Raw genomic sequence first — 12,689 nt, 5'->3', positions numbered from 1 at the left:
ACTTTTAATTAAGAATATACATTGTTTTAAACATATTGCTACTGCACACTTAAAAGTCTACACAATTCTGCAAACATAAATCTTATATACACTGGGAAATCAAAAAATTCTTGTGACTTGCCTTACTACACTGGTCTGGAAGTGTACTTGCAATATCTTGGAGGTAGGACTTTACCCAATAAATACTTGGTAAATGAAACTTCAGGAAAGAAAATCACACTGAATGCATAAATTCCTTTATTGAAAATATTGGGATAGCACTGCATTACATATAGTCAATATCCATAAATGAAGGGCCACACATTTCTGATTGGACAATACTGTTTTAAATAGAGAACACAACATTTGGATATGCTCTCACAAGTATAGTATCATGGACTAAACTAGGTAAGAGTGAACTATATGCAAAATGAGCATTTTGTTTATTAATAGCATATGGTTGCAAATGGCATACATGGTAAACATGATCATCATGAGACATTCCTGATATCTCACACCAACTTATTTTTAATAAGCAGATTAAGATTAAACCGCCAATATGTTTATCAAGAGTTCTCACTATGAAAACTGGATAAAAAGTATGCCTAGTCTATGGATTTAAAATTTTATAGTATTCCTTTAAATTTGCATGGAATGAGAACATAGCACAATAATTGTTGATCTGATAAGAGGCCATTGGACAGTTTGTTCTCTTACAAATAGCCTAAAATGGGGAACTAAAATAAGAGAAATATTCTAAGAACTGCTTTTTTTTTTTTTAAATGAAAATATGTAAATACTGCTTGTTATAAATTTTTTCTTTCAAACATCACTGTGGAAATAATTTGTGACATACCTCTTCTCAGCTTTGGCTATTATTTAATTTTTTTCCATTAGTAGTCTTTGGTTTTCATAAAAATCTAGCAATTAATAATATTAAGTTTTTTATAAGGCTTTATTATTATTTTTAATAAAAGAGGTTCTTTTATGTGAAAATGAGTTCACATTAAAAAATAGGTTTTCCTTTTTATTCCAATTTTGGTATAAATGCATTTATTTGCATTTTTTCCTCAAATAAGAGTCTAAAACCCAAGACAATTGGTCCAATTTGACATTTTTTTCATCTGATTTTTAAAAAAGCAGAAATTAAAACACTCCCTTTTAAAATGTAAACGTTTGGGGGAGAAATTGTGCAAAAGAACACTATGAAAATAAAGTTTTTGTTATCAACACATATGGTTTTATAAGAAACATAATTTTTTTTCAGAAGCAAGTTTTGTTTTAAGTCTGGGTTCATAAAGGTTTCCATTTCTATAAATGTCAAAAGATGGTATATTCTGCTTTACATGAATATGTTCGGGTAATTTAAAATGTACCTTTGTAATCATCAAATAGAAAGCTGGCCTAGGGTGGCACATGCCTGTAATCCCGGTGACTCATGAGGCTGAGGCATGGGGATAGCTAGTTCAAAGCCAACCTCAGCAACTTAGCGAGGCCCTAAGCAACTTGGCAAGACCCTGTCTTGAAATAAAAAACAAAAAAAAAGGGTTGGGGATGTGGCTCAGTGGTTAAGTGCCCCTGAGTTCAATCCCTGGTACCAAAAAAAAAAAACCCCCAAAAAAACAAAAAAACAAAAAAAACCAAAAAAACCAACCAAACAAAAACAAAACAAAACAAAACAAAACAAAACAACCTGACTATTTCTATAGTCAAATCAATAAACATTGGTAATGGGCTTTTAAAAATTTAGAAATATATATACTGCTTAAGACCTACCACCCTAAACAATCAGGGCAAAAAAAAATCAATATAAAATTATATAAATCAAACAGACTTGTTCCCAAAACATAGCACAATATGTATACATTTATTTATTTCAAGATTTGACATATTAAAAGAAAAAAAACCTGCCAACATATTTTAGACAATACACTAGAAATAATAAATAAAACTGTTTTTTAAAAAAATCATATATTCCCTTTAAGTGCTGTGTCCTTTTAGTTTTTCTAAATGAGACTAACCTTTTCCATGGCAAACAATAGCTGTACAATTTGCAATGAAAATTTATGCTGATAAATACACAAGGCATGGATATATTTCCACAGTATCTTTTTTTTCACAGTTACCAAAAATAAAACTTGCATTCAACTCATATAAACACTCCAATTCCTCACTGTATGGATTTGAAAGAAGTGGAAGAACAAAGTCTTTGAACAATCTGGACTTCAAATTTCTTTCTTCAGTGTCTGCCCTCCACACGTACCTTTCAGGATCTTTTTGCAAAGTGACCATGCTCTGAGATGATGGCAGAAAGAAAGCATTGTGGGATGAGGCAGCCTGGGCTGGGGCTTCATTTTCCAGCCAGCTTTAGGAGGGTTGATCCAACCCAGTCTTTTTAATGTTATATTTTAAGGCAGTCCAAATTTCACTCAAATGTCCACACTTCTAGGTCCTGCACAATGAAGTCTTCCTTTTTGGAAAGAATGTCATTATTGAAGGTGCTGCATGAGTTGCTTCGTCCATGGTATAAATCAGCATCTAGCCATAAACCAAATCTTCCCCTGAAAACAAGTTAAAGGAAAAAAAGGGAAATACACTTAGATCTTACATGGCATATTTTCTGTTCTCCCTTGCCTCTTCTTTCCTTTATGCCACAGACAGTAAAAACTCTAAATTGCTTGCAAAATAAAGGCCCTCATTCCTTCATTTTGTTTAAATGACCTGTCTTTCCTAAAAGACATGGGGTAGTCATTTCTCAACTAGGTACATGAACAAATGATTTTTATCTTTGATTAATTAGGATAGTGTCATGTGTTAGTCCACTATCCTAATTAATTAAAGCACATGAACTAGCAAAAAAATCTGCTGACACTGAGGTTTTGGTTAACTGGGTCAACACAGACTCTCACAGGTCAAGTGGTAAAACAATGACAAAGAAAAACCTTACCCTCCACCACCAAGTTCTAAAGAACTTATGTCTCCATTGATAAAATATGAGTTTTCTCCACTCCACTTAAAGACCTTGGGGTAGAAAACAAAACAGAGAACAGACATTTTAATCGGGAGAAATAGCAAAGACAGAATCTTAAATAGAACTATTATGTGGAAGGGAGCCATCCACCTCCCTTTGATGTAGAAGGCTCCTGATTATCAGACCTGGCCCATACAGAAGGAGATCTCCAAAGTGTAACAAAGTAGGAAGGGCCTTTCAGTTACATGCTGGTATAATCTGCATCCCCTCCCTGGTTCCCACACTCCCAAGGCCAGGGACCCTAAGCAGTTTGTGTGCTACAGTCATGAAGTGCTGACCCAGGCTGAAGTGAGTTCATAAGTTCATAGGACAGTCCCTGCCACTCCCACTACTGAGGAATCAAACATTTCCCCCATCAGGTACCTTGAAATTAGGGCTAAATGTGTAGAGAAAAGTTTCGCCTGTGCCATAATAGTGGTCACTGAACTTGAAGGGATGAGTTGCATATGCTCCAAAAATCTGTCAAAAGAAAACAAATGTGTACTTTCAAACCTAAGCCTCCCATAGAAAGGCTTTCTGAAATATTTTTTTTTACAATCTTGTTTTAAGATGTAATTATACCTCTTCCAGCAAAGATTTTACTAAATTGGAGCTCTTGAGTAAAAAAGACGACCAAACAAAAGAATCCACCAAATGTCCCCATTTTTTATTGGAACCCAAGTGGCCAGGCTTCCTGGTGTATGGAAGAGCCATCAGAGAAGTCAGAGAACTTGTTTGTTCAAGGCCCACAAGTTGCTTCAATCTTAAAAGACTGCCAAAGTCTACTACAGAGACAAATTTCCTTTACAACATATTGGGAACATTAAACAAGATGATGATGTGTCTTGCACACAGAAATGCCTGCTTGGGAGAAAATGGTCACATCTCTCATGTGTTTTATAAGAGGAATTATGGCCAGACATTCCCCAGCAGAAATAAATTTCCTTCCCCTTGATTTGTAAAAACAAGTAATTAATATGCTTATTGATATGCTTAATAAAACTTCCACCTAAACATGATGATCAATATATCTTAATTTGAGATAACTTTTAATGAAAAAGTAACTTCATAATCCTATGGGCTTTAAGGTGAAACTAGATGTGTTTAAATCAATGATTCTTCTGCTTTTTCATACTGGGAGGCTGGAAGGATAGGTAAGTTACATGAGGAACAGTATTTTCAGAATATGTATGGCCACAGCCTCAGTACTTGCAGGGATGTGGGCTGGCAGTGGTGAGCATATCTATTTTAAAAATGTCTCTAGGTGATTCATGTATACCTTCTGTTTCAAATCCCTGTGTAGAAACATTGCTTTAATGAAGGTTATCTGAAAAATGTCTAAAAAATCTAAAAAAAAATTTTTTTAATGTGATCATAACCACAGTATGCTCTCTTCTTTACCAATTACACTTGAAATACTAAATATTGGGTAGAACAAAAGCCTAGAAACTTTCTAACCAATGTTATTCATACTTCCTATTACCAAATTTTTCTGTTAAGAACAAAGAAAAAAACATTAAAATTCTATTTCACTTTCTTCCGAGATCTTTCAGTAATAGTACTAAAAAAATAACATGAGGTATCTCTTTTTAAAGACATGGTGCTAAAATATGATAAGATGGGCAATAGCCATAAGTAGAAAATGGGTTCCTTTCAGACAAATCAACATTAAAAGATATCCTTACTCTCTGACCTCTGCAGGATTCTAAATAATAATATTCTTTCTTAACTATAATTTTTTTTAGCCAACATGCAAATTCATTTAAGGACTTGGATATTATTATCCATTGGATAATACTAGGAAATTACTGTGATTTTTTTTTTTGTAATATCTATAGCACTGTGGCTATATAGGAAATGTCTATTGTCTTTTTTCCTGTTCATTTATTTAGGAAGAAACTCCATCAAACAAGTAAATAATGGTATGGATCTACATCATATAAAAATGTAACATTTTTTAGCAATAATAGAATAAACTCATCTACAGAAATATATGAAGACAATCAAAAATGCTAAAATGAAGGTTAATATAACAAAACCTATAAATGTATATTTATTCTTTTTTTCTCAACTATAAAATGTAAATTAGTAATCATAGCAATTTATTTTTGGGTTTGGATCTACTATATCAATGTATAACAAACAGCACTACAGTAAGTGAAGAGGTGTAACAGAGAACTAAAGGAGTAACATTTCTACACCTCAATAAAATTAGATTAGTAAAAATTAGGTGCCATGTTACTTGTCTGACGATTGTTTTCTTGTTTTCAACAGTGATTTGTGCTATAAATTACTCCACAGTCCAATTCAGTTACATTTAGGTGCCTTTGCAGGGGCAGTTTCTTCGGCCAGTCTATGGAGTTTATCCTGATTCTAAGAAGATTCTCCTTAGCTGTCTTTTTTCCAGGTTCTCTCTAGTAAACCAGACTGTCTAGTTCAGGTTGTTGCCTTCACAGGACTACCAGCTTCCTTTTCATTATTTACCACCAAATTTTTCATTGTTTTCTAGAGTGGGACTTGAACTTCCCTATACTTATTTAAATAAGTTTCTTGGAGATAACTTCAGAGCTCTGTTTTATAGCCTGACTCTTCCCCTGTGAAAAATCTCCAAGTGACTGCTTTGGAGCTCAGACTAGACAATAGCCTGCTTTTCTCAGAGGAATAATCCTGCTTTATGAGCAAGGTGCTGGGCAGAGGCAGTAGGCTGTGGTCTTGGCTTGCCTCGCCTATGGTGCAACTTCTGCCCCATGAGCCGAAACAACAGGACCGGAAATCTCTAAATTCAGCCTGCCATGCCATCGAACAGCCCTGTGAGCAGCGGCTGGATGGAGGAAGAGAGCCTTCTCCCTGCCTTTAGGCCACACTTGCCTGGATTTAAGTCTCCGATACACAGATCTCAGGTAGGGAATAAGAAGTGCTGGGAACCTACACTTAGAGGGGATACACCACGTCTGGGAGAAGAGGGAGTCCTGTCTTTTTTGGCCATGTGTGCCTAGAGTAAGCTTCCAACAATCTGCACTGGGGATTATGGGGGCAGGAAGTAGGCTGTGTCACAAGTGGCAAAACACCTGAATACCACACAGATCAAACTGAAATAAATGAAGATCAGGCTCGACTTGTCTTTCTTTTGAGACATAATAGACTGACCGGGTAGTAAATGAAGGAAGCCACATACTCCAAGTCGATTTGAGGGAAGAGCACACTGAAGAGTGGATGGGGGTGGTAATACTTAGATTTAACCAGTGCCTCCTAGAAAGGTCAGCTGTAACTGGTGACCATGCAATTAGGAATGGCACAGGGGATTCCCTGATGCTTCTTTAACAGTTGGGCCCCTGGGCATGACACACTGAGGCTTTGACAAGCTCCCATCACAGCCACAGCAGGCAAGTTTTGTGGGTGCTACTTCAGTCACTTGGAAAAAACTCTGGTGTGGCACTGGAACTTATTTCTGAAATTGTCCCCAAATCCAGACCTGACTTTTCTCAACTTTTCAGCTTTAGGTTATTGAATACCATTATATTTTCCTACTCCATGGTCAGCATAGGAAAAAAAAAATTCCTTAGAATGTGACTATACTTAGAGATTATGTTCCATATTCTTTTTAGAAATGATTCTGAAGTACATAGGGGTGCAATGACATCATGATTGGAATTTACTTCAAAATACCTCGGGAAAGAAAAAACGAAGATAAAAGAAAGAGAAGCAGCACACATGGCAAAATCAGGCTAACTGTGAAATGTGGGTGAGGAGAACTCGTTGTACTCATCTCTCTTCTGTTGGGTAGATTTGAAAATTGACACTAAAAAGTGTTCTCTCTGAGAGAAGCAGGACTCACCTGATTATCCATATCTTTGATGACCAATAAGACTGGACTATCTAGTGATGCTGATTTCCGATAGAGAGTTTTCAAGCTGGTTCCATGCTCTATGGTACTGTAGGCCAGTCTCCATGGATACCCTTGCACCCTTGCTGGAAGGCGTCGGGCCAGCTGCCAGTACAAGAAGATGCAAACACACGATTCAACCACAAATCAGCAAATGACTTGCAAACCTGAGGCATAAAATATATGCCTGTGGTTCAAACCAAAGTTTTATATTTACTTATGCATTGCTTGGTCTATGGTGGTAAATATTTGCCACCATAAACCAAGAAAGAGAATGGAAAAAAAAATCATTGCTTTAAAGCATTTACTTTGGCAGGGAGGCTGTTCAGAGGATGCTTCTCCCCTCCAGGCCCGACTGTGGGTTCCTATGCTACTGAGGTATGCTGTTTAATAATAGGTATATGTTCTGAGAAATGTGTTGTTAGGCAATTTTGTGGTGATGTGAGTATCATCAAGTGTACTTACACAAACTAAGATGCCTGCCATTCACTAGGTGATATAATCTTAGGGTACCATGTCACACCTGCAATTCGTCATTGACTGAAACTTTGTCATGTGGTATGTGACAAACTTTCGAAGACACTGATCAAGGCAGGTAAGGAAGTATGAACTAGACACATACTCTTTTTTTTTTTTTAATATCACAATCTGACTTTTAACAAATAGTTCATACTTTTCCAATGGTTCTTTCTAAACTTTCACAGATTCAGAACAGCTCGTGACAATTATGGCTTCCCACAGATCTGATAGCAACAAACCACAGGTGCCTTATGTTAGATGTCAGAGGTTATCTGTCCACCTTGTACCTGCACCTTTCACCCACATCAATATTTAGCTTAAACTTAGCTGCCATAAATACCAATGATGTATATGTCTTCGAAAATATCATGAAAGGAAGTGATGACGTGCTGTCTTCAGAATGTTTCAAATCAGTTCCAGACACTGTCAGCATGAACCCTACTTATATTTAGCTCCTTGGTAAATTCTCTTGATTTTCCTGGGCCTTCACTGGCTCATTTGTAAACTGAGGAATTGAACTTGATGACTCTTTAAGTTCTGTGAAATTTAGGTTTCTAAGCTAACTGACAAAAGAAGTACAAGTGATTTCCTACCAAAGTTCAGATATAAGCATATAATAACATCTCATAAAATACAATTACCAGATTTTCAGAAAACAAAATTGCAAAGAAAAAGAAAAATTCTTTCTAGAGTCAGGTGTTTTCATAAAAGCAAGAAAGTATACTTGCTATATTAATTTTATTGAGCCCTATAAATAATAGCCATTAGAACTCTGCAATAATCACTGGGATAAATTTGGATCCTTTTAAAATGCATTAGGACCTTGGTAGGACACTTATATTTCTTTATAAGATAAGAAGTAATTTTTCCTTTAGATATGAGAGAAGGGTATTCATGTCTGATCAGTTGCTTATACTCCCAGAAAGGCAGTGGAAAAGACTGTTACAATTTTTCAGAAGCAGAGAAGCTCAGGCTGGCCTTGGTTAGGACTTCACGTTCCTCCCTTCAGCCCTGGCTCATCCCTCAGCCGGAGTGAAAAGAGCGAATGCAGTTAGAGTTGGGGAGTATCTCTGAAGGCCTAGCAGACCCTCATCCCAAGTCCCCAGGGAGGACCCACCTGCTCTATGTGCATGTTCTCCAGCAGCGCACTTTGGGGCTGCAGGATTGGTAGCCCCTCCTCCTCTTCGTCCTCATAGTAGCTGCACGTGCTCTTCCTGCGCTTCGCCTCCTCAACGGTAATGATCTGAGGCAAAGAAAAAACAACCCAAGACAAAGATGACTTTTCCTCAACTGAGAACAAAGCTATCTTGGATACCTGACTGACTGAAAAGGGAGAGTTTTGGTGGCAGGACATAAGTTAAACAGGCATTTGGGGAAATGGTTAATTTTTTGATTCCAGATCAAATGCACAACTTAGTTCAGCTGAGGCACTTCATATGTATGAATTAAAATCACTCATTTTCCAGTTTTGCTATTGCTGCTGATTGCTCATTCCTTGCGTGAGAGCTGTTTATAACTCCACGAGCAATTTATACCCTTGAAAATGGTCGAAATTATTCTTCTTTAGCCTGCATCTAAATTTAAATTGTCAAGGAAATAATCAGAGATCACTCAGTGAGTAAGTCTTCTATAAATAGGGAGTTTGGAACAATAAGGACAGTTTTTAATCAAGGTTCTTGGTGTTTTCTCTCAAGGTTGTGCACATAGCAACTAAGCCAGATAGAAATAACAGCTACCAGGAACAGCAACAGGAGAAGCATGAAGCTTTGCTCTAAATTACAACCAGGTTACAAATATTACATACAGTTCAGAAATGGCCAAAGTATTTTTCCCTTCTAAACTGAAAAACATTATATTGTATACAACACTTATTGTATAATTATAGTCATCTTTATAAACTACTATAGTCCTTCTTGCTTTAACATACATTTTTTTTGTCCCTTTTAAATTCTGGATAAAACACTAAATTCTTTTAAAATTAAATTATATCAGACAGCTAATTCATCCAAATGCCTAATTACAAGTATTAATGACTTTTGTATTATAGAGAAAAAGCATTTAAATGTCATCTAGTGAAAGTTGTTAGATAATGCATTACTCAATTTCCAAACCACACAGTGACATATACAAAGTACCCACGGCCATCTGGGCCAGATTTCTGGTAGGGAAATTAGCTTATAAATTTTACCATCTTCTGGAAGAGAATTTAGGTAGAGAGAACACTTCCAAAGAAGCACAACCAGCATTTTAAATGTATTAAATAAAGCAGCATGTTTTTGGTGAAACTTATACTTATCATAGCTACAAAATAAGGCTGTAGAATGAAAAAAAAAAAAAACCCTCAAATATCGATTTCTGATTCACAGTGAAAGAGGCAACCACAGTATATCCATATTCACAGCAAATAAATTGACCAGCTCTGGTTGAAATGCTAGCATAATCCTCTCTCCTTAGAACGAATGTGAAAACATACCGGAGTGGCAGATCAGTGAGAATTCAGCACCTTATTATCCCTCAAGGACACACTCCAACCTACCTTCACAAAAGGCTCCTGGTCAGGTTTGGCACAATAGAAAATCTGAATGTCCAAGGGCAATCGTGGGTCTCTCATTGTGACCGTTGAGAAGTGTAGCCCGTCTAATGAGGAACAGGTTTTTGCTCTCTGCTTCCACACCAGACACTGGCAGGCACGCTGAGCTACAACTGTTTTTCAGTATCTAGCTTCCTGATTAAGTTTCTGTTTCCCTTAGGAGGAAGTTCAACATTTCTACAGGAACACGCCCAAATTAGGATTTACAGAGAACAGACTTCCTGCCAGGCAGAGCGTGAGACTGTAAAATGACACTTTCACCTTTGAAATGGTGGTTTCCTAACAGTGCAATAAAACCCTTTTGTTTGAGGGTGTTTTTTTTTCTTCTTCTTCCTTCATCTTGTCCTTTTTTGCTTAATTGTCCTCTGGCTAACTTTGCTTTTCTCACCCTGACTTTTTTCAGAGTTTTCTTTCTGCCCCTTCTTTTAGGTTCAACCTCTGATTTTAAATGGTACATCTGTTCCCGGGCATCAGTTTTAATCTCAAAGGAAGGCCAAAAGGGAGCCTTCAATTGAGGTCGGTTTATTACAGTTAGAACAATTTTGATCCCAAGTCATGTTCATGGGGTATGAGGGATTTAAAAGAATGGGAGAACATCTGGTTTATATGAGGCTGTGAAAGAGGTCAAATTAAATTCAGATTTACAAAACTACTGGCAAAGTAATATTTATCTTTCTATATTTAAGAATTAGTCTTCATGAACAAAAACCATAATGAGTCCTCCTCAAAAGATCAGATAGCAAGGACTTGGAAAGAAATGTAGAGCACCCCTGGATCAATTTTCAGTGACACTGAAGCCAGAATTAGGTAGGCAGTCAGTATAGGTAAATCAGGTCAGAGGAGGCCAATTTGGGGGAGTCCTGGAAGTTGGAGACTACCCCCTGAGGAATTGAAATGCCTTCAGAGCCCTTCCTTCCTCTACCCTATCAAGATAACCTGCTCCAACCTGTTGCAAGGTAACCTGTCCCAGGAATTGTCCCCCCCCCCCCCCTACAGAGAGCTATCAAGTTGTTAACTAATGTGTCCTGGCCTGCTCCATCCTGCCCTTTCCCCTTCAGTCCACCTGGTTCCCACCTTTTGGCCATCCCACTGAGCATTTCCTGGGCCTAGTCACACATGCAGGAAGGAGAAAGATAAGGGGAAGAGGGCAGGAGAACAAAGGAAGCCTAAGGTATTAAAAGGCAGAACACCTCACTTCTTGGGATACCAGGATACAAGCTATAGCCCCCTCCTCCCTCCCAGGAGAAGTCGATGTCACCCTTTTTAAAATAAATCCTGCTTTATATGCTTGCTTTGGAGTGCTTCTCTAATGTTCAAGCATCAACAGGTGAGGGAGCAGAACTGGTCACTGACAACCGGTGGTATCAACCCTGCCAGATCTCAGTGGCCTTTCAGTCTTGTGGACTACTATGAGGATCAGGGTGCCATTGCACGGCCATCCCGGGGCTGGTTATAAAATGGAGTCTGGCAGGTCAATACCCAGTCCCAGGTCAGCCAGAACTGACCCTCGAGGTAGGAGTCTAAACACAAACTGGGGCAGAATCACTCAGATTCGTTGTCAACATGACAGCACTTTCTTCAGTCCCTGGCACTTTATGACAGCTGACATTTGTGAAGTGCTTTCTGTGTGATGTTCACCATAACAGGTGCTTTGCCAGGCATAGGGACACAGCGCAGTCCATAGGCTCTGGTGAATGAGGAGATAGTTGAGAGACAACTGTAAATTAATGAATAAATAAATCCACATGATATGTATGCTAAAAGCTATAGAACCTCAAAGGAAGTGGGGGTCACCTGGGTGTTCTGAGATGCCTTAGTTCACAAAGGAGATGGTACTTTGGTTTGTGAGTAGACAGTAGGGTATGGGGAGATGTGCCAGGTGGAGGGTACAGGGAAAATACAGAGATGGTTTCTGGGTTGACTGTGGCTGGAGACTAGAGAGCAAGGGAAGCAGAGATAAAGGAGGTGGATGAGGTCTGGTGAAAGAGCAAGAGCAGAAAAAATGAAGAACCCTGAAGCCATGAAGGGCTTAGCACTGATCCTATAGGGTAGCATTTCTAAAACTAAGCTATTCTTCGAAACCATCTAGGAAGGGTCTAGGATTTAATTAAAAAAAAAAAATCCCCAGGTGTTATTCTAATGATCTGCCAGGTGGGTAACAATTGCTCTATGCAATTGGGAATTAATTACTGAAAGCTTTAACATGGCAATATATGAGCATGCTTGTGTATTTATTTATTTTTTGGGTACCAGGGATTGAACACAGGGGTGCTAAACCACTGAGCCACATCACCAACCCTTTTTATTTTAATTTTTTTGGTAGTTGTAGATAGACAACATGCCTTTTTTTTATTTGTTCATTTTTATGTGGTGCTGAGGATCGATCCCAGTGCCTGACACATGCTAGGCAGGTACTCTGCCACTGAGCCACAGTCCCAGCCCCACCCAGCCCTTTTTATTTTGAGACAGGGTCTCCCGAAATTGCTTAGGGCCTTGCTAAATTGCTGAGTCTGGCATTGAGCTTGCTATCCTCCTGCCTCGGCCTTCCAAGCCACTGGGATTACAGGCATGTATCACTGTGCCTGGCTGTGCTTTGTATTTAAATAAGAAGTTAAATAGGTAGCAAGCAAATAAAAAATGTGCATATATACACAACATATACATATATATATAAGACCTTTCAGAACAAAAAAGACCTTTCAATATGA

General features: G+C 38.0%; 1 protein-coding gene across 3 annotated transcripts in view; it reads right to left on the bottom strand.

Annotated features, from left to right (window-relative positions):
- Positions 1 to 219: 219 nt before the first annotated feature.
- NCOA7 (nuclear receptor coactivator 7) overlaps positions 220 to 12,689 on the bottom strand; it is a 123,761-nt gene continuing 111,291 nt past the window's right edge. For 2 of the 3 annotated variants that reach the window (XM_081295833.1, XM_081295834.1), the window contains exons 11-15: positions 8,509 to 8,634; positions 6,825 to 6,977; positions 3,374 to 3,469; positions 2,927 to 3,000; positions 220 to 2,540 (exon numbers count right to left, since the gene is read on the bottom strand). In XM_081295833.1, the coding sequence (XP_081151959.1) occupies positions 2,405 to 2,540; positions 2,927 to 3,000; positions 3,374 to 3,469; positions 6,825 to 6,977; positions 8,509 to 8,634 (585 nt within the window). In that variant the 3' untranslated portion in view covers positions 220 to 2,404. Of the gene's footprint in view, positions 2,541 to 2,926; positions 3,001 to 3,373; positions 3,470 to 6,824; positions 6,978 to 8,508; positions 8,635 to 9,927; positions 10,091 to 12,689 lie in introns of those variants that run through there. The other variant, XM_081295835.1, reaches the window with a different exon arrangement.

The sequence above is a fragment of the Spermophilus citellus genome (assembly GCF_964194105.1).
Source record: "Spermophilus citellus genome assembly, chromosome: 5".
NCBI lineage: Eukaryota > Metazoa > Chordata > Mammalia > Rodentia > Sciuridae > Spermophilus > Spermophilus citellus.
This window is presented reverse-complemented; position numbering and strand designations above follow the sequence as displayed.